Genomic DNA, 23,091 nt, shown 5'->3' with positions numbered 1-23,091 from the left:
GTATATCCTCCAAGTTTGTGACAACACTTCCACAGCAAATATCCTCGCATAGATCAGTCTAATCTAAGCGCCACAACACTACACAACACTACACTTTTAATTGGTGTACTTTCCAATGCTACTTTTTAATTTGAATTGAATTCCCTCTTGTTTTGACATGAATCTGTTTCCTTTTTCTCCACTAACGCAAGTTTGATGTTTGGCAGTTGGAGAACCAGAGAGCCATAGCTCAGGCACCTGAAATGCTGCCCTCCAGGGACAGAGAACTCCTGGGTGGGACACACTCACTAAGCCTGCCTCTCCCTCTCTTAGTTCATCCAACCAAGGGCCACATTAATGTGTCACTACAGATACGCATCAATTTTTCCAGCTGAGGGATTTTCATATTCACCCACAGACTGACAAACTCTATAGACTCTAACTAGATATACAGTATGTTTGAAGGTTGAAGTGCTTTACATGACAGAAATAGTTTCCTCACAGGTGGAGGCCATAGGTTGAGCTTCCCGTTATCAAAGCTCTGAGGCCTAGTATCACAAAGTAGTCATCTGGGTACCAACACAGAAACCTGGGTTTGATCCCCGGTGCATACAGTACATCAATGAGTTGCACTTCAGTTTGAAATTGCTCTTTAGATGCTCACAACTTTGTGAAACTATTAACTATTTGAACAATATATATATATTTTTTTTAAAGTTAATTGGAGTATATTGAACATTTATAGATAATCTACAAATTAACTCTTCAAAATAGTGTTACCCATGTGTACTACAGTATATTTGCTCAGTACTATTATAGCTCTCTGATATGACACTGATATTTTTTGTTTTAATAACCCAATTCTAAGCCATCAACATAACGATTATTTTAAATATTGATTTTTTTATTGATCCATACAAAGGATTGACTATACAAAGTATAGTATTATTGTAATATTTCAGATATGAACCACATTACAATGAACATTATACAGTAACTAACCTGATCAAAGCTGTAATGGAATTATTGAATAACCATGTGTCTGAGTTATTACATGCCAATAGTCTTAGCCAATAAAGTGGATCCTGGATACCAATGTAAAAGAAGTGCACATAAGAGAATAAGCAAAACTCTTAACCCAAACTAACCCAGACTCCAGACCCATGCTTTGACAGTGCCTTCCCAATCTTCCGACCACATCCATCTTCCAAGATGAATGGAATATAATTTTACAACCCTCATCATCTTTCCCCCAGAATGTGTACTAATGACATGGCACCCTGGGATAGCGCAGAGAGGAGAGAGCTGCTGGCATCTCTCACTCTGCTGGTCTCTCTCTGCATGTCTTCTCTAAGGCGGAGGGATAGTCCATGTTCCTGTCTTGTTCTCCCCTAATGAGGATAAATGGCGGCCATGACAGTGTCTCTCCTGTGGACAGACGACCACACTTAAAGCCCACTCAAATCTGAACCGCCAAACTACCAAAGCAGCTCATGGCCGAGATTTGAGGTTGTTGAGATGTTGGAAGTGCCCAGGTGCAGTATCCCCTCTCCTTGATTGTCAGGTTGCCCTGTTTTTGAGGCAGTTCATGCGGGCTGATTGACACCAGCAGGAAAGTTTCTTCGCCCTGTTTGGGGTTGACTTGTTTGTGTAGGGAAAAACTTTCGCTGTCTCAATAATGGATGAGACTGAGCTGCTGAGCTGTGGCGTCTGAAGGAGGCAGGAGAAGGCCAACGTTAGGAGCGAAAACAAGCGCAAGGAGGTGTAGTCAAAGGAACAAAAAACACAGACTACTTCTGTCATTGTTTTAGGAATAAAAGGATTTCACGTCAACACCATGAGTCATAAAACAGAACACCTGAGCTTTTTAGCAAGACCAAGACCAGGTTCCATCCTTCCTTCTGAATGTAGAGAATCAAAATGCTTTGCCTGCAGCTCAACTAACTTGTAGGTTTTAAAGTCTCAGACTCTGGCAACCAGGATTCAAGACATTGGTGCTGCCCTTTACAACACACTGAGTGAAGGGGATATTCCCCAACACTGCAGGTAATCCCAAGGTCCTGTCGTCTCTGTTTTGCAAACACGTGCAAACCGCTTTGTGCAGAGCGGTTCAGCAAAGGGACAAGCAAGTGAGTCCTGTGGTGAGCGGTAGTTTAGCAGCTCAAACTACGGGGGGAGAGTCAAGAAGTTTAACTGTGTGGTCAACACACATCCTGACTGCGCAGTAAGACTGAGTAAGGGCAAGATTCAGAAGATCACTATTCTGTATTTTAAGGTACCAATATTTATGACTGGTCTGTCGTGAATTAATGATAGGAGAGTGTATTTACCACTGAATTAAAACATTTTAACTTGGGGAAAAAATGTGATTTGGTTATCAGATGACAGAAATGAATTAGATGGCCTGTCTGATTAATCATTATGAATGTACCTGTGGGTGGTGGTATTCTACGTAAATTATTCTGAGACAGGAAAGGACTGAAAGTAAGCAATACAAATATGCACACCAATGATTTCAGCCTGCAGCAATGTTTCCTTAACATTTCCATTTTTATTGCTGTCCATTCCAGGCCATTTCATTTGCAAAGCAACGTCAAGACTAAACCAATTTGTTTAGGCTGTTTCCCATTCTAAACATTTCCATTACGTAACTTGCCCTCCCATTTTAATGAAATATTATCTATGTAAAACGGTTGGACATCAACTTTGGGAAACAGTATAAATCTAATCGCTGCAGGGATCACTAAACATGGACTGCAAAGTTATCTCATTTGAATCAACTTTATGGAGCAGAAGGCAGAGTTTGATCAGAACAACCAAGCCAATATTAATCAAAGATGTCCACTTCGGCTGACTGGGGATACAGTAGTGGTATTCTGCCATCGAAACAGTCCAAGTCAACTGGACAAAAGGTCTACTCAGATGAAGCAGCACTACTCTATATACAGTACAAACTTTGTATTCAGCTGAAGCACTGTAACATCTGTAATGCTTTTCTAACATTTAAGTGTACTTCTCGTAAATATCAATTTAGACAGTAGTTTTCACTGAGAACTGGCACTTCAATATGAATGTTTTAATTGATAATCACTCTAGCAAATGAAGCAAACCAAGTGTCTGAAAAAAGGTGGTTGTCAGTGATAAAACATATTTGACATCTGCTGATCAAATTCAGTTAGAGATTAGCCCTGAAAGTAAAATGCTGTAAACATACCAGTTTACTCTTACCTTTCAAAGTCAACAAGAACTACATTTTCACTGAAAGGCCTGAAATAAAAAGAAGAAAATGAATGGCATGAATAAATCTGCCTTTTCTTCTGGGAGGTAAAGAGAGATCCAGCCAAGGTGATTCACGCTTCAGTGTCACTGTCAGTGAGCCATAGAGACAGGCGTCTCCTCAGCACAGCACTCTAACCATGAGCTCATGTTTCTCTCTAACAGAGGAAATGCAGGAAGAAGGGAGCAGAACGAGAGGAGAGGATGCCTGGATTCTGGAAGGGTGGTCTCGCCTATACGCAAACACTCACATTGGACCAGTGGGTCCATTCATGTTCATGGTTACTGGTTCTGGAACCATAGACAGCAGATGGGGAGGTGTGTAACATGACGCCTCACAGGCCTTAAAGAAAAAATACGCTGTCTGTTGGAGGGAATTGTCCAAGAAGTAGCGTGCAGACACACACGCATGAGCACACAAACATGCAGACACACATTGCACACACACACGCACAAACATACACACACAAACGCGCAGACGCACACTCACAAACTCACTAAGAAGTGAGGAGCCCCTCGCCCCTCAGCCCGGCCTCTGTCATAAGCACTTCATGTCGTCAGGCGTTGTGTGACTCCCCTAAGCTGGTTGCCAGGCAACCACAGTTGCATTGATATGCACAAGAGAGAGAGAGAGAGAGAGAGAGAGAGAGAGAGAGAGAGAGAGAGAGAGAGCAGGGGATACCTCTCTTGCCTCTGTGGCGTGGCATCAGCGACGGCGTCAGCACGGGGTGCGAGTCTGGCTCAGCGGCTGCCGTCTCTTATAGCAGCCGAGCGCTCGTGCTGCGCTCAGTCACACGGGGAGACACAGCCAGTGAAGCGCAGGAGGACACTTGTCAGACAACTCATCGCTAGGGCAACAGGAGCACACCAACATTTATAAGTCAGTCAACGTTTCTGCTTTTCTTTTCTCCTGGACGGGGGAAAACCTTCGGAAACTCTTGGTGGCGTACAGAAGAAAGTTTGACGGAGAGTTGATCGGACGAGTGTTTGTTAGACGAGGTCTCTGCCAACTTAGAGGTAGGTGGATGTCCAGCCTGTAGGACAAGGACAGGGCAGGGGTACTTGAAGGGTTTGAGGTTGGGCTTAGCGGGGGTGTACTGTTCAGAAGAACATGGATCTGCACATATGAAACTGCCTCCTTCCTCCCCTCTCTCTCTGATCTGCCTCTTGACCGGCTCCACACTTCAACCTGACACAAACTCCCCCAGCAAAGAGGAGGTGAGAAGAAGAGAAGAGCAGGTGGAAAAGGAGAGGACAGGAGAAGCCAGGAGAGCAGGAACGAGGGAAGAGAAGGGAGGAGAGCGCCGGCTCCTCCGGCTCGTCGAGGCGGAGGACTCTGGGAGGCGGCGGCAGAGAGAACTTGGCCACGAGTGAGATGAAACTCGGGGAGCAGACGTTCCACCGCCGCAGGGTACGACAGCCAACCGCAGCCCTCCAATCGGACAGCCCGGAAGACAAGCCAGCCCTCTCTGGATCCAGTGTCAAACCTCCAACGCTGAAGGATGAGAGGACACGACTTTCCCCTTAGTTGCCAGGGATGTCGGCACGTCACAGAAAGACCCCCCCCTCCAGCATGTCCAATGCTATGTTTCTCCTGATGCTCTGCAAGGTAAGCCCCCCCACAGCCTTGCTGTATTTTACAGAGTTGATGAAATAGTTTGCGAGTCATGTAAGAGCTGAATCCAAGACTTGAAACATGCTCTACGAATGATCTACGAAAAGGATTTCGAACTTGGACAAGTTTTTGAGTGTGTTGCTTGAAGCACTTTATAAAGGACTTTTACATAACCTTGGTATGAACTGCTACAGCACAGTCCTGTTTCCCTTGGTGCTGTGTGAGGCTCAGTCAGATGGGAGTGCCATATGTTCAGGTGACACATTCATATGCACTGCTGGGAATCCTATGCAGTGCGTTGTCAGAAAACAATTGAGACATTTTATAGTTGATATCACGCATTTGATACGTTGAGTCATTAGACATTTTTAGCAATATTTTTGGGTAGGAGCGATAAGAAAAGTATGATCTTAATTTTTTTCATTATATATATTTCATTAATAATAATAATTAATTTATAATTGTAAATGTGTCTATAACGAAGGGGAAATATTACACTGGATTTACTTTTGAACCAATGTTGGATGTAGTCCAGAACCATAGGTCAAGCACTGTACAATGTGCTTCTATAATATGCACAGACTGTGTGTGTGTGTGTGTGTGTGGGGGGGGGCGGGGGGCGGGGACACACACACTTGGGTGCATAGTTCTGTACGTTCCAATTTTTCTGTGTGTGTTTGCATGCGTGCACTTTCATGCATGGCATTGCATGTGCACAGGCTTGTGTGTGTACATATGTCTGCCTTTACTTAGGAAGGAGGGGGGTTGTTTGTTTTAATTCCATTTTCAAACAATGCCAACAGCAACTCTGCCCGTCAGAGTCAGTTAGCATCTGGAAACATTTGACATGCTCAGAATTATCCAAGTGGCAAAAAGCCTTTACTCTCCACTGATCTGGAGAAGCCTGTCCCCACAAGGTGTGGACAGAGGGCCTGGGTGTGGAGTTCCAGGTATGACAGCGCTCCTCTTCCCTCCTCATGCTCTTTTTATCTGATATGTGCTTGCGGCGTTGGCGTGGAAACTTTGGAGTCAGGTGTGCGGCATTGTTGTTGCCTTCAAACAGCAACTTGGAACACACTAGGCAACGCTTGCTGCAACCACAGGCTCTGCTTTAAAGGTCTGATGTGTGAGGCTGAACGATACTGTGTGATAAGAGATGTTAGAGACACATTAGGGATCTCTGTCCCTCTCACACACACACACTCAAACACACACACTCACTATTTATCTGTCGCTCTCAAACGCACATCCAGACACAAACACACTTTCTCTTTCTTTCTCTTTCTTTCTCTAGTCGCCCGGCCCAGACATCAAAACGTCTTTGTACTCAGACCTATAAAGCGCACAAACAATACCGTTTTATTGACACCACAATGAAGGTAAATCCCATGTAGGCTTGCAGTGTAAAACAAAGAGACAAATCAATGCTACGTGTTAACTGACATTGTAGCGCCGCTGTACACTGCCAGCGATGCCAATTTCATCTTCAACACACCTTCGCCGTCTCTGAAGCGCAAGTGTCGAGGCGCCCAGACAGAGAAGAGCGATTTGGACCATCTCCAGAGCGTCTGTTTGGGAAGAGCAGCTGCACTCCATAGTGATGTGTTTTCCTCTTTGCTGTCAGTTTTGGCAAGCTCTCTCCCTCTTTCTCCCCCTCTCCCTCTGTACTGCCTCCTCCCCCCAACCCCCCTCTATCTCTCTCTATCCCTGTCTCTCGCCACCGCTGTTTCTATCAGCAGAGAGCAGCCGTGTTCACACATGAGGGCGCAGTCAGGGTGCGACACAAAGACTCATTCAGGTTGAGGGAAACCCTGTTTATTGGCCTTCCCGAGAGGGGTAATCAGATGCCATTGTTGGAGATCTGAGGCTGGGCAAACAGAGAGCACTCCAGACAGCGTTGGATCTAGCTCCTCTCTCCAGGAATATGCAGTGAAGCACATAATGGCACAACTTGAAGATGCTGGTGACGAGACCATATCTTGCATATTAGGATTCATCTCCTTCCCATATTGACAACTGTAATATGCAGTTATCCAGCTTCCTGGTGTTCACGAGTCATCTACACCTTGTTCTGAATCAACCCATTAAAACAACGGCATGGTGATCGATGTTGGTCTCAGTGACACGTTGATCCCAAACAGTACATCATCATCACACTTCCTCTCCTGCCTGTTTGTCTCAGCCACATGGGACTTCACATTGTTTCATGTGTTCCGCCTTGAGGGTGCTTTAGGTCTGTCTCTGACATAATGCCAGTTTAAAGGGTCCATTGACCAGAATGACCCGTCTCGGGGACTGGGGACCAACTGCAACTCAGACATGTCCTCATCGTCCGTCCGGAGGCTGCGTCTCGCTGCTTCACTACTGTCAGCGTTACTGTCCTCGGACTCCCGGGAGCTAGACTTGAGTCTGCTGAAATATACTGTATGTCCTGGGTGTGACAGGAACTTTTACCTCAACCAAACAGTTTGAAAAGGAGTCAAGACTGGGGTACAGGAGAACTAGGACAGGGGCGAGAGAACACAAAGGGCTGGTACTCTACCCGAAAGGATACGTACATTTCAAATTACTCTCCAAACGAGCTTCCATGGAATTGTGTTCATAATCTGTCTGTTCCAGATGTTAATTACAGCAAACAATTGAGTGAGATAGGATCGACCCTCATCAGCCAAAGAGCAGGGCAAGTGTTCGCAGTGTAGACACTGTGATGGGTGGAGAGAAGACAGACTGAATGTTAAACTTGTACTGACGCGGTTCTTTCCTGTGGCTGATTCAACACTCGGGCCTGGGTGTGTTTGCATAGAGACACGCTGGAAAATTGGCTGGTGAAGAAATGAATGTGGAAAGTGTTTGTCCTGTCATTAACCTATCCTGAACTACAGAACAAGTCAACTTTTTGAATAGCTGATATAGTGAGTCTAATGAATGAGCAATTGGCCTCTTCAGACCTTAACAATTTCTCAACTTTTTTGGTTTCTCTCTAAATCCCCAATAAGACCCACAAACTACAACATTTTCACGTGGATGCATTCATTACAAAGATGAGGAAAAAACGATGCTCAAATTCCAAGTATTTAGACTGGCTTCATGGACTGGAGACAAGACTGCTGGCCCTGCCAGAGAAGGCTCACTCCACACCACTGGTTGGGTCGACTCCTCAGCGGGCATGATGAGTGCTCCTGCTCTTCCTGTAGAAGCATGAAAACTCGTTGACCCGTTGAATGAGCTCCGGTCCTGTGGGACGTGGTCGGATGCCAACCTGCTCCTTTGGGCTGCAAACACCGCCTGCTCCTTCACCACGCACGGAGCCTGGCCGAATCACACTCACCTCATGCACCCCCTTCTCTGACACACACACACACACACACATAGGTATACTGTATTGTAGACTGCTGCAAAAGCCACAAGACATACATATCCATTCAACTACACAGACACTTTTTCTTCAGACACGTATATGTACGTATATATGGTATATGTCGCTGCTGGGTCATACACATATCTCCAACCACACACACACTGACTTGTCTTCAAACCACACAGGCTCCATCACTACCAACTACACACACACTAATTCATCGCTGAAAAGAAAGACACTGCCTTATGTATCAACATCGTTCTCCCAGAAACCCTACCCTACCCACGACACAGATACACTGTATAAATGCTTGATCGTAAACCAAAAGTTTGAAAGCAACAGCGCTGACTTGAGCGTTTGACTACAGCTTTTCTTATTAACAGAGATATGTATTAAAACACACTTAAAGTGGATGGCTATATTTTATTTAGAAAATTAATATATTTTTGATGAAAAACGTCTCCCTTCTCTCATCTCCATTCACTGAATAAAAGATTGCCAAGTAAAAGCATGAGAAAAAAGGAATGCAACATCCAGGAAGTCCCTGTCCAACCAGGAGCCAATCGTGTGTGTTGTGTCTGTGTGCCGTGTTTGAGAATTATTATTGTTGTTGCTATTATTGCCCTGTTTCTGTGTCAACGCTTGCCTTGCACGATGCCGTGGCGAACACGACACCAGCATATAAAATTATTTACAAGATATTTTACGTTGACATTAGCCATATTGAGTCATAAAGTTGACAGAATCTCACATCGTCGAGTAATTCAGTCCCAGACTTCTTCAGACATCCTGATAATCTGTTCCTAGCACATCAGCTTCATGCAATCACCTTATTAGTTCTCAAATCCACTGACTCAAAGCTTTTGGTGAAGGGCTGTGATTTTTGATTGATCAGCAAATCCAAATCTTGCCTTTCACAGATTTATCCATTTCTTAATTACACTGCTCTCGAACTTGCTTGAAAATGTGTTTTTGAGATCCTCTAACTCTCTTAAGTCTTTTGTAGAAAGATCAATCATCTAAATTAAACATAGCAATACAGTACACTGATTGATTGTACTTTTTCTTATCTGCTCGTTCCAGACTGGTCTGAAAGGAAAACTGAAGACTTTTCCAGGGAAAATGGTAAACACTGCCATCAGTGATGAGGAAAAAGGAATCCAAGACAAGGAGGGTAAGGAGGAATCCATCTTGGCCATGCTGGGAATAATTGGAACTATTCTCAACCTGGTAGTCATCATCTTTGTCTACATCTACACTACCCTGTAGGCCCAACCCACGGTCCTACAGAAGCTGAACTACTACTAAGACTTCCTGCTTCTCCACTGGCCCTAGCAATGCTGATTGGCCGGAAGTGGAGACCAGAAGGAGGAGCAGAATTAAAAAATGTCCATCATGTTAAAAAGGATGTGAAACTGTGCAGTCATGGCACCATGTGCAAGCAACGACAACGTCACAAAGTGGTGCTAAGACTGTGGGAGACTGGGCTGTTGCTCTGGGAACCATCTCTGAGGCTGTCAAAGCCATCCTCAACAAAAGCCACTTTACAGTAATAACCTGTACATATGCATGAGGATACATACAGTATGTGTGTGGTATCTTTGGTCAGACATTGTCTAAGATGTAACTCCCACATGCCACTTCCACCGGAGGGAAAGAGCCGGAACTGAGTGTGGCAGCAGCTGCTTTTCTGAAAAGTTGGAAGAAGTGACATTTGTACGAATGAAAATCATCAAATTGTATCGATTTTTCGGCGGTACATACGTAGGTTGAAGGATGACCTACAGTCCAGTTTGCTGTGGAGGGAAGCTGACCATGAGCCTCTGCATTTTCATTCTTAAGTAGGGTGACTTAAAAACTCTCTGGAAAGACATTCATTACATGTAAAAAACATGAATCAAATGTTGACATGACTGTGTTTAGTGGATAGGTTGTAGTAACATGTGAATCAACCTGGTTTTATGATTGTTCATATTGTGTCTTTTAACTATTTTAACTAATATTTGTCACATTACGTTGATAATTTAATATCAAACTAAAACAGATAGTTTCTTGTGTGTTTATTTATAGATGGAGCGGGCTTCAGTAGGATATTTGTTTCCATACAAACCTTTTTGGGGGTCTAGTTCAGGTACACGTGATTTGTGAGGTAGGAACATAAACACATCCCTTACACATGTGATCTGCATGAGAAATATAAATGGACATTTAGTGTAAAAGGTGGTTTAGGGTTATTATATAATATAATGTCATCACACTACGTGTAAATAGCATTTTGGGGGTTTAGATATTTGTCATTTTGTGCTGCCCACTCCCTCAGTATGCCAAGTATTTCAGCTTAACTTTATCAATGATTGAAATGCCTTAAAACACAGGGGAATTGGTATTGGTATTCCAATCATGAATTTACAATATCAGACTAATGGTACTTTTATGAAAGGTTTATACCCTTGTTCTCATTTTGTCTTTTGATTAGAAAATGATTACATATACGTATTATTATATTATTATACATATATAAATTACCATTGTGTATAATCATATGCTATGTTGAAACCACTGTGCAGCACTGTTATGTTGGTTGGTTGGTCATACATTGGTAATGTATGACCCGTAAATGAAATACCTTAAAAAGCACAATAGAGGAATGCTCATCTATAGTCTGTGCTAGTGTCAGCATACAATAGATGCTATAGTAGGTGTAATATCATGTTTGTGTATGCCTCAGTCTACAACCGCTTGTGATTTCAGAAAGTGCCTGAGTTCAGAAGGAACATATTAAGAGATTTACTAATCTGACATAGACCCCTTTGTGAAGCAGCTCCAACAGTTTATGCAAAGTTAATTGCAGGCAGGTGTTCACATCAACAGGATATTATGATAAGAACTGATATCCTTCATCACATGTATGCCAGTGTTGCAGAAACCTCCCACTCTGGATCAATAGAGTTGATCGTTTTCAAATGTACAGTAAGTCTCTTTCCATCAGCTAGGAGAGAAGGAACTTGTACAAGTAGAGTCTGTGGACCGTGTTTCGCGAATGTATCTCAGATTTGTTAGTTGAATTTATTGGCTCATTTCTTTTTCTTTCTGTTGTTCTATTATTGAAAAGCCTCTGCCAGAGAATCCTGAGACAAAGCACAGCATGGGTCTTAATAACCATCCACATATTGTTTATCTGTTTTCCCACAGCTATTTCTACATATTATGTAAGCTTTTGCTTATTTTCAAATTCTCTAAGATCGTGATTCAAAGTTTCTACTTACCCATAGGGGAAAGTTTAGGGACTTTTAGGTATTCTACAGTTTTATCTATTCCCTTTTCTTTAGATATTCATTATTTCAGCCTGCTGTTTTGTTACGATAAAACAATAAAACAATTTAAATATTCAGTTGACGTGAGTGTATGTAATTTGTATTATTTATCTTCAAATGTGGCTCAATACAGTATGCTCACTCTTATAGACGTCCATGGATGGAAAAGGATCAAATAGACTCAAAGAGAATCAATTATTTAAACTACCAAATCAAGTGTTGGTTACACTTGTCACTTTTGAAAGACTTATCTTAGCAAAGTACCCTTTGGGTGTTGACATTGTTTCAAGTGGAAGGTACATTAAGCAGATTTTAGAGAAGATTTACACCTGAATATGGAAGGCCCTCGACAGTGCTCTCAACGAAGGCTTTGAAGATCGTGTCGTCCTCTGACACTTCAGTGAGGAAGTACGGTGCCTTCGAATAGACAAGGAAAAAATAACAGACTTTGGAGGCTGCAGCGTTTCATTCTATGAGACACATATCTTTGTTGAATCCCAAATCGATCTGAAAGACGGAAAGAAGGAAAAGGAACACAAAGCTAGCACGACAAAGGGAGCAAAACCAAGTCATCCTAAACAAGTTTATTTTTGTTCCATCTCCTTTTTGTTTGTATCATTTGGTCATATATGTGTCAAAATAATTTCTTCCCTCCATTAAGAATCCTCTGGGATTGGAAACAGACTGGAATAATCCTGTTTGAGAAGAAAAAATGGGAATAAAAGCTTAACTCCACATTTTGAATCTATTGGATTAGGCAATGAACCAAGTAAACAGTGTTGTTTGAAGAACCACAGCTGCTTAAATTCACACAAGCCTAGGAGCCTTCTTTAAGCTATTGTTTCACCTGGATACAGAAGCCAACATAGCCCGGAACATTCCCCTTTGAAGCTGAAAGAAGCTTTACTGAACAATGACTGGAAGATTTGAATGTATTACACATGGATGATTCAATCAACCTGATTGTCCAAGCTGAGGTTCAGTCTCTATAGAGCACATTTAACATTCTTTATGCGTCTCAGTAAAATGTTGCAATCGATTCATGTAACAGGATGAAGATGCACATGAAATAAAAAGACACTGTATAATGGTTGTCAACCAGAAATCAACTATCAGTCATGACTGACTGAATGTTTCAGTCTAGATGCAAAATTACAAAATACAGACGTTCAACTTAGACTCTTTATTGCAATGTTCTCAAGACATATTGTACAATGCCTGAGGCATACTCTGGTACAGGATCTTTGGAAAACATTTTCAAGCATGCAGTGATACAATGATTCAGTGTGCATAATAAACAACTCTAACAACATCACCCCCTGAATCCACCACAGAGATCATGGTCTCTAAAATGATTATTTTCAATACAAGACAGGGCCAGATATGTCATCATCCTGCACACCCCAGTAAAACATTTTAAGATGAACATTAAACACCACTAGATGTTAAACACACATTTCATATTGAATGTAGATGGCTCGCATAAACATACATTCACTCTCAACTCCCCATCTGCCGTCAACCTGCCGTCGCATCCGAGGTCAAACCAGGTCAAAGTTCACCTAGGAGTTACCAAGTTTAAAAGCTCCCTTAAAGCCTCACAAGCTACAGTCCACAAGGAGGGATCTGAGAGGATTTCCCCAATAGATGTGTCCTACATAGTTTTCCTGTCACAGAGGATGCCCATATCCAGCTGCCTTCTCCTGCTTCTCGCACGTTTATTCATGCAACAAAATAAATCCTATGATCAAAATAGGAGTGGGGTTGAAAGCCATGACAAATCCTGATATAAATGTAAAACTGGAGTCAAAGTGTCAAAGTGTCACATTAAGTCAGGAAGTCAGATTACATATCTTTCTAGTGAGGATGTTCTCTGGCTTTAACATTCTCTGGTTTTCTCTGGTCAACACTGATTCCTTGCCAGGAATAGTAAACAATGAATACAACAAATTTGACCCTTGTGATGAAGATAAAATGAAAGCGAAGATGTAGGACTACCCCTTCATCACAACAGTTACAAACCACCTCAACTACATAAACAAGAGCTGCAATCCAGATGAGCAACATGGACTATGTCTTCTCTACTTCTGGGCTTGAAGGATTCTTGAAGGAGTAATGAGAACTTTCTATTCAGGGCTTCATGCCAAGAGAGGACCAAACTATTCAAATCTGCCCCATGAGATCCACTCTGCACTACTGTATATCCTCTATTAACATAAGACAAGACCAGAAGAAGGGTCATTAAAAAAGGCAAGGATGCTTCAAAGTCTTTTGTCTTGCGGTTTGGGTACAAGCCAAGGATGTTTGCTTGAAGGGGCAAACAAGCTTTGCGCTTGTCTGTATTCAGAGAAGTAGGTCATAATTACACCCTGCTATTAACCAGAGTAGACTGCTACATAATCTCTAGTTAAGCATTTCCATCTAATGCAATAGATAGTTCAGCATCTGTAGCCATCATTTTACACTGTCACATAAAAAGCCCCCTAATAGGTTGTTTTAGAAACTGTTATTACTGTAATATACAGTATATATTTAAATGATGACATGAAAGGTAGATTAGCTTCAGTGACAGGGCACATCAAACGATGTGTCAACTTTTTGACTACAGGTAAAGATTGGTAGTAAAGAGGACACTGACCTTGGTAAAACAACTCTCTGGTCCTGCAAGGCAGGGAGGATGTTGAAATCAGCATATCAAATGTACACATGTATTTATTTGTTTAGCAGCACGCTTTCATCCCAGGAGACTTACATGGTATTGGGTAAACGACACATAGTATGCACGGTGCAAAAAAGCCGGATGGAATTCAGCTTCCAAGGGCTGAGTGGGATTCCGACCCACAGTGGTGTCAAAAGGCACATTGCAGGAATAACACCTTATCACAGTGAGCCACAGTGAGGCTTTGATTCAGAGGGCTTTTTAAACATAAATGATGTCCCGACTATGATTAATTATGCTAATATGCTGAAGAGAACTATGTTACAGAGTGGGATGATTAAATAGCCTTCTTGTCATCCGTCAGCCTACTTTCTACTTTAATCCGACCAGATCTTCCTAAATGCTAAATATGTTGGCCAACTGGAACGCCTTAGGTCGGAAGGTTTTCACTTTTTAACTGTTTGTAGGCAGGATATCAAGACAAAGTTCCTCTGCCGTCAAGTCTGAGTCTGCCTGCTTGCGTTGACTGCCACCGGACCCTCTGAAAACGTCCAACGAATATCCTCTATCCAATGAACACATTACAGGTGACATGACGTCCAACTCTCCTGATATGTGAACAATAAGCAAAATTGAGGAATTGAAGTGTTTTAGCAGTAAACGTTGTGAAGAGGTGGCCTCGTTTCCCTGGTGTGGACATACTGATGACAAACCACAGATTACAGGGTAAACACAGATCCGATTGGTCCATATCGGAGAACTGGAGTTGAAAAGGATAGATCGCAGCAAGTTGGTTTTTAATGAGGAGAAGCAGGGGGAGAGGAAGGGACAGCTGTGATGTCTCAGACTGAAACTTAGCTACTCAGCTAGCAGTAACTGTCACTGTGCCTTCCTAAACACCAAACAAACACTGTTCACCATCAGTATAACACACTTATTTCTACATTCCTTACTTACAGACCTATTGTTGTACCTATTGTTGATTTTTTTTCATACAACTATAGTTACATAATAAGACCTACAGTTACTTCAGAGGAGTCATGGGGTTTTGTTTTCCACTGTGCAATAAGTAAGCTGTGGTACATGATGGAGTTTGTTTACAAAGGAAATCAATGGTAGTTAACTGCATGTTTGGCGGTTTGCAGGTTTTAAGCTTACCCTTCAATTGGTGACTGACAGTAGAAGACTTTCTGACCAAACAATTAGGAGCCAAAGACCTGAGGTAAAGAAAAAAGCTGCAGACACTGAACTTCAGAAGCTGCTGATACGGCCCAGTTAACTTAAATCCCTCCTGGTGCTGTGAATGTGTTGTGGCTGCGTTGTCTAGTTGCTCAGGTAGTCTACTTATTTTGCACAGAAACATAGGGGGTTCTTCCAGTTTCATAAAGTTGCTGGGGGATTCCTGTCTCTGCAATGACATATTGGATGTTTCACTAAACAAAATAGTATGGTATTTTCATGTTTGAAAACAAAATTACTAAATGAAGCATTTGACAATTTGGGCTAGTAAATAATCTCCTGGGTATGGGCAAGATCCTAAGGGATTTGTGTAAGGGGTTGGAGGTCACTGACTTCACCCACAATGAACACTGGTCATTAGCGATGTAAGTCTCGCTTGACAGGACACACACGCTTCATCTGCAGTAGAAAGTGACTTCACCTGCGACCAAAGACCCTACAGTCTCTCAGGGTTCAATACCTCACAGGCTTTGGTTCAGTGGGCTAACAAGCACAGTACGAGCACAAATGGCAATCAGTCATTAACCATTCCTCCATAAGGGCTGGATGATCAGCCAAAGCCCACCACGGAGCATGGCCTCTCCATTGCTTCCATGAAAATGTTGCCAAGGCGATGGTGCACTCGGCAAAATCTCCTGCTGTTATGTTGTGGACACTGTCGACAAAAGTGTCTGAGTTAGTCCCGGCCTCCACCTGTGCCTCTGCTCCACACCCTGGAGCTCCCACTCAGCCCTTGTTTTGAGGGGATTTGTTTCCAGTGACCCATTTTTCGTGAGGGACGGACATGGGAAACGGAGGGAGGAGGCGTGGGGAGGATGTCTTCTTTAGAGCCGCCAAAGTGATTTCACAGCCCCGGAGAGAAGTCTATGTTCAAAGAGAGGAGAGAGAAACCGAGCGAGGGGGCTTTGGAGAGTGACGCGCCTCAAGGAGAAGAGCTGCCCACACTGCCCTCTGCAGATGGCTGCTGTCAGCTAGCGCTGGTGAGGATGGGGCTCGAAACAGTCTAGGAGAGCCTTAAGACATACTTTAACACTCTGCTGTATGTGCCTTGATTGTCTTCTGAGAGTTCAGACCTCAGAGGGTGTTGTGAAACGTTCCTTCAGAGCATTCAATGTGTCTTTAATGTTCCATTTCTGTTCAATGTTTCTGTAAAGCCCTTCCTTGATCATGAGGCTTTCCGTTCAAAGGTAAGGTATTTACACGTATTCCTTTAGAAGAAAATCTTCAATGTGACATACTAAATACTGAATACTTGTGCATCAGATAATCAAGGACTGAAGTGCTAACAGTATCACAGGGTTTATTGCTAAATAACTGTAAAGTCTGTATTTACAAGATCATTGTGCAACAACATCACATCTCATATCATATATATATATATATATATATATATATATATATATATATACACACACATATATATATACACACACATATATATATATATATATACACACACATATATATATACACACACATATATATATATATATTTATTTTGCACATTATCATTAAGTCATGGGTTTAACCATGTGAGCTTTCAGTGGGAAATGATGCATTAAGTTATTAAAAAGTGTGGGTGGCAAGAGTTTAAGTTTCTGGTTTCAAAGTCAGCAAACATTTCACATTTCATTTGAGAACTCAAGCATATTCTACTCGTGCCACATACAATTAGATTAGAGAGAGGGCAGAAAGTAATCAATAAATAATCTTCCACTTCCCTAAACTGAAATCCAGCCACAAGCCTGTCTCACAAAATACAACATTTGTCAGCTACTGACCTCTAGTGAGACAGAAAGCAATAGCAGATTGTTCTGAAAACAGGGAAATCTTGAACCGGTTTCATTTTTAAGTTCAGTACATTTTATTTGCTGTTGCTTCTTGCTTGGAAAATGTGGACAAATCTGGATGGACTTAAAATTAGGCAGAAAGACTGAACAGCTCATGAAGTAAGATGTTTCACAGTAATACATTGTAGTTTATGCAGCATTAACGAAAGGTGAAAGACCCCTGAACGATTTCTGAAACTCTATTTACTTCTATAGTAAAGTTCTGTTTGGCACTTTAAGTTCAATGCACAACCTTCATGATGGCATTTCCCAGCCTGTGTAGGCTAACAAAATGCTGCTCCTGAGTGCTATGGAGGGGGGGAAAGGAACAAACCAACACTGATTATTCATGAGCTCCTGTGTTATAGATCGAACGATTCAAGGTCTTGTATTTCTGCAAACAATAACCGCGCCACCAATATTTTCTATATGCTTAACCAATCTGGTAATGAGGGTGTGACAGTGCGTGACTCGTATAATAGCCCGGTATTCAGGTCTGCTAAATGCCGTACTCAAGCCCCATAAAATAAGCCCTCCACGTTATTCATTTTAATGTGCCTGTTGACTCCTCTGACTAAATCAGAGCAGATCATGTATCCCATTAGCTGAGGTCTGGACTGTGTCACCTGGCTGAGGGGAACACTAATGTATGGCATCTCCAGGCTGACATGGGTAATTCATTCTACTTCATCATACTCATTGCATCACCTTAATATCATGTCTTTTGTAATGCTTCTCTTACTCTCTGACTATAACTTAAAGGCATGATTAGGAGAGGAAGCACACATGCAGTAACGTACAACTCCATGTTCATGAGAAAGTACCATCACTGTCATAAACAGTATCATAGGACAGAAAAGGAAAGCACCACATATTAACAGTTGAAAGATCAACAAAATTGCCCAGGATTAACCTTTTCACATCTAGTCCAATCATCTAGTCCATAGCTGTCCACTTCGATCCCCTTTATAATTTCGGATGAAAATACCCTTTATATCCTGCCCATTGTACCATGCAGTTGTCACCAGCATATCTACTGCCATTCAGCAGGCCCTCCACAGTAGTAAGTGTTGGTAAGGGCAGTTTCCATATAACACAACAACATTACATTATTTGAAATGTCACAAGTGTGATAGCCCGGTTGAGTAACTGCTGTGGTTGGGAATGGCCCCCTGTGTTTTTGCTGTCTGTCACCGAGGCTCAGTCCTTGTGTGTTGCCGGTGGCCCCGAGGCAAACAAGAGCGGAGGTGGAGGGGTTGAGGGAAGGAGAGAGAGGGGGCAGGAGGGAAGGAGAGAGGGGGGAAGGAGGGAGAGAGAGGGGGCAGGAGGGGAGGAGAGAGGGGGAAGGAGGGAGAGAGAGGAGGCAGGAGGGGAGGAGAGAGGGGGGAGAGAGGGAAGAAGGAGGGAGAGAGAGCGGGGGAAAGGAGAGAGAGGGGGCAGGAGGGAAGGAGAGAGGGGGGAGGGAGAGAGGGGGAAGGAGGGAAGGAGAGAGGGGGAAGGAGTGAGAGAGAGGGGGCAGGAGGGAAGGAGAGAGGGGGGAAGGAGGGAGAGAGAGGGGGCAGGAGGGAAGGAGAGAGGGGGAAGGAGGGAGAGAGAGGGGGCAGGAGGGGAGGAGAGAGGGGGGAGAGAGAGAGGGGGAAGGAGGGAAGGAGAGAGGGGGAAGGAGGGAGAGAGAGGGGCAGGAGGGAAGGAGAGAGGGGGAGGGAGAGAGGGGGAAGGAGGGAAGGAGAGAGGGGGGAAGGAGGGAGAGAGAGGGGGCAGGAGGGAAGGAGAGAGGGGGGGAAGGAGGGAGAGAGAGGGGGCAGGAGGGAAGGAGAGAGGGGGAAGGAGGGAGAGAGAGGGGGCAGGAGGGGAGGAGAGAGGGGGGAGAGAGGGAGGAAGGAGGGAGAGAGAGCGGGGGAAAGGAGAGAGAGGGGGAGGAGGGAGAGAGGGGGAAGGAGGGAGAGAGGGGGGGGAGTGAAGGAGAACACAGACGGAGGTTGGTGACCTTTTCAGAACGTCATCTTTTAATAAACAGTGACAGCCTTTTAGAGACCACTTACCATTCATCTGGACAACAGAATTAGGCCAACCAACAAAACTACCTACTGATCAAATCACTGTCTCAATTCAGCATAGCAGCATAAAAAAATCTAAAACAAAACAAAATCAATATTCCAGTGAAGGACATTCATATTTCTGGCAACTACATACACAGCCCAATGTCTTAAAAATAACTTCAAAACTGAGACCTAAGTAGTAAGAGATGATTCTTTTTTAATGCATAAACCAATATTCTGACTTGAAAAAGACGACAGTACATTTGGTTGGTGGATCATGTCAGATATGGACTTACATGAGCCAGCCAACCTCCCCTTCACAAGTCCTTGGCCACCACCAAATGTGACATGGATTGTTTCCAAGGTGCCGTATTAGTGCATGTACGCTTGCGGAGAGAGTGCTTGGCCACACTCATTTGGTGACATGTTTTTATGCACCAGTGCAGCAAACACGAGAAGTGCATACAGGAAACAGCCTATCGGAGATAAAAGCAGGAACGGCGGCAGAGGGGGCACGCAATCGCTGCCTCCGCCTGTGACGGCCTCCAACCCTCCCAGCCTCATGTTCATTGTATTAAACATGAAGCAATTACACAGCCCTACCCAGGCTGCAATGAGTCTCCATTCTCATGTTTTAGCTGCAATAGAAATGCCCCTTATCCTTGTTTCTGTCCTGTGGGAGGAAATCTCAACTTGTGGGGAGTGGGACATTCCCGTGTGTTCTTTTTGTAGTTTTTTACACTGATAGAAAGATGATGCGATTAATTGACGATACGGAATTCGGATGAATAAATTAGTAGGCAAACTGGAATGCATTTGCATCCAGATGAGATTAACATCCTGACTATTGGCTTTTGCTTCTTCCTCTCAACATCGTCTCCGGATTTCCCCACAATTCATTCATGGGGGCGGACTCAACACTAAGATCAAAGCTGGCAGGCTGCTATGATAAATCCCATTGACACTTGGTAGGGGTTGGGGGAAATATAAAAAGAGAGGATTGGACACCACTCATACCTGCTAAAGGTGCCTGGTTTGTTGCAGTGTGATGAAGATGCTGCTGGACTCTGAAGCAGCAGTCTTATTTACAGGCTACCCACTGCTCTCTGGACTCTCTTGAGACGCCACTTGGGAACCAGGCCACCGTATACACATTCATCCTAAACTGCCCACAGATTGGCGTGGAGATCTCTATAGAGCCATAACATGCCACGTTTATCAGCTTGCATAAACAGATGTGAAAGGTGAGTACTTGCTGGTACTTTTGAATGTACTTTTAAAAGGTACCGTACGTGCGTAGAGTTTTTCAGAGTTCTTCGTTAAGAGCCATACCGTGCTGGGTCCTTGTTTGGCTGAGCAGGTGCCTAACTTTTTAAGTGCCTCGATTCTAGGCACGTGCGTGTTCATTAAGGGGAGTGTTTGGTGTCGCACAATTTCAAAGAGTCCCCACTGATTAAATTAATTAAGCCCTCTTCAAGTCACTCCTCGTGCGGGGAAATGTAAATGAAGCCAAAGTGCATTATGAGGGTTTAAACGATCAAATCATGTTCAGCTTTACTGATGCACTTCCATTTTACAACTCCTTCTGTGAAAAGCAGGCATGCAAGTGTGCTTCCTGTCTCTAGGGAGGAATGACCGGTCCCAAACACTGATTGAATACGAGGAACAGGAGGTGGATTGAGTGTGCGTGCACGTGTGCTTTTGTGTGTGTGTGTGTGTGTGTGTGGATGCTCCATGGGGAAATCTACTGAGAAATAAAGAGCCTCATGCCATCAGTAACCTGCAGTTCTTTCACCTCAATACACACACACATACACACACACACAGCAACCCCAAATTCACTTCTGTAATCACCTGTGTTTCAGCCCGAGGCGGCGTCGTTTAAAAGCTGATGCAATACTGTCCTCCTGAGGTTCTCAATTGACAGATGTGGAAAAACGCATTTGTCTTATTGCTAGCAGTGGTAAACAGTAAATAGTGTTATCAAACAGGGTTATACAACACTATATGTTAGAATGTCATCCCTGTCACCTCCACAGCTTGATGATAATGATAATCAAACTTGTTGCTCTTCTAACCTCTAGTAATCACATCGTTTGTGGTAAGATTTAGAGTCTGATTTAGATTTTAAATTTCCAGAGTTCGAGTCCGTAGGGTGCAGTCTGCATTGTAATCATCTGCGACAAACACACAGAGAAAATAAGCATCCATTGATTTCATTTATCCAGTCTTGTTCATGAAACGTTTTGATTTTGACCACATTTTTAATTGGTCCTACCAGAGAAGCAGTAATGGCCATATCCTATCCTGTAGGTTCTCCTCTGCCTGTCATCATGTCCCCTCAACATTTCCATATATGTCCCGTGACATTCTGCACAGACCATCCATCTCCGTTCCTCGCTCCTCAGCCTGGCTCGGGGATGTGCCACACACACAGACCCGGGGTTTTAAGGGCCGTCAGCAGTCTGATCAACCCATCTGAGGAGGAGGACCGAGGGCGGAGGATGAGGAGTGAAGGGAAAGGTCGTGGGCGGCTGGTGGGCGGCAGGAAGAGGGCTGCGGAGGCATGTTGGCAGGTGCAAGGAGAAGATGCAGACAGACGGTCAAGTTGATGTTTTATGGCAGCTCTGTAGGCGGACGAGGTTTCTAGAATCTACCGTCTCAAGTGACTAACATGATAGGCTGACGGACAGGCAAGGATGTCCACTTTAAATCACAGAGGAGTATCAGTGACTCCGGGAATGAGCACTTGATCTCTAGAGTGACCACTAAGGAGAGGCTGACCTCTGCTTTGGTCAGTTCATATTCAAGGAGGACAAAAACAATGGCACTGGCCAACACTCAATACCTTACTGTATAGTAGGCTCTTATCTTCCCCAACTTTACAACCTGCAGATGAAAATGTGAAAACAACATTTTATAATTTGACACGAAGCAACACCAAAGTGTGATTTTATAACATACTATTGCTGAAAGATTAACATAATGTAAGCAGACACAAACATCTTTAGGCAATGCCATAACCTTACACATATCCGACATGAAGTTTTTCCAAGTTTTACAATTTCAACAACTGAATTCTACTGTACATAATGTACTTTATATAGGAAAAGCGGCTAATATAATGCAATATTTATGCCAAAAGGCAAGGCTAGTGCGCTGAGACAGGAAGAGATAACTCCATACTGTAAGTGTCAGAAATATCCCATAACTGCCTTCTTCTCCAGAGTGCAAAAACAGGTTTACATGGGGAAAAAAACATCACACACTTTATACAGTTTTGGAGCATTCTTTGTCGAAGCTTATTGTCCATCTGATTTAGAAAATGGAACTGATCCTTTTAAAGTAATTTAAGATAAGAGAGAAGATAGCTCTGGCCAGAGGCAAGTCATAATGCAGCAGTATAATTTAAGAATGTGAAGCACTTAATGTCAGAAGGTGGAGGTCAAGTAAATGTGTCACGGCATTTTTCTTGTCAAAGTATTATGATATCTAGGACAACATAGTAAGGCAACTTGCTGTTAATAACCAATAATGCACATCTTTTGTAAGCACTGTATTGAGGTTTTAGGTTGTTTTTTAGTTGTTTGTTTTTTCAAAATGGCTTTCCCATTAGTGATTCTGGAAAAAAAACTTATTGTTCTACAACACTGCTTCAAATCCTATTCACATGCTCACCTCTCCAATGGCAAATCAAATTTGCATATCTAACAAGCATTCATATTTTAAATGTAAAATTATTTTATATTCTTATGCAGGGATGTTTTAAAGGTTACACATGCA

The 23,091-nt window shown here is 43.1% G+C and overlaps 1 protein-coding gene across 1 annotated transcript; it reads left to right on the top strand.

The window, feature by feature from the left end:
• The first annotated feature begins 4,792 nt into the window (after positions 1-4,792).
• tunar (TCL1 upstream neural differentiation-associated RNA) lies at positions 4,793-9,497 on the top strand. The gene is made up of 2 exons (XM_084676080.1): positions 4,793-4,864; positions 9,312-9,497. The coding sequence occupies exons 1-2, from the start codon at positions 4,793-4,795 to the stop codon at positions 9,495-9,497; spliced, it is 258 nt and encodes an 85-aa protein (XP_084532206.1).
• The last annotated feature ends 13,594 nt before the right edge of the window (positions 9,498-23,091 follow it).

Source organism: Hypomesus nipponensis, chromosome 3, assembly GCF_054491055.1.
Source record: "Hypomesus nipponensis isolate SF chromosome 3, ASM5449105v1, whole genome shotgun sequence".
Lineage (NCBI taxonomy): Eukaryota > Metazoa > Chordata > Actinopteri > Osmeriformes > Osmeridae > Hypomesus > Hypomesus nipponensis.
This window is presented reverse-complemented; position numbering and strand designations above follow the sequence as displayed.

Bases quoted from the DNA above. Each gene is read 5' to 3' on its own strand.
- tunar (XM_084676080.1), top strand. From the start codon at position 4,793: ATGTCGGCACGTCACAGAAAGACCCCCCCCTCCAGCATGTCCAATGCT. The intron at 4,865-9,311 runs GTAAGCCCCCCC...TGCTCGTTCCAG, and splicing joins TTCTCCTGATGCTCTGCAAG to ACTGGTCTGAAAGGAAAACT.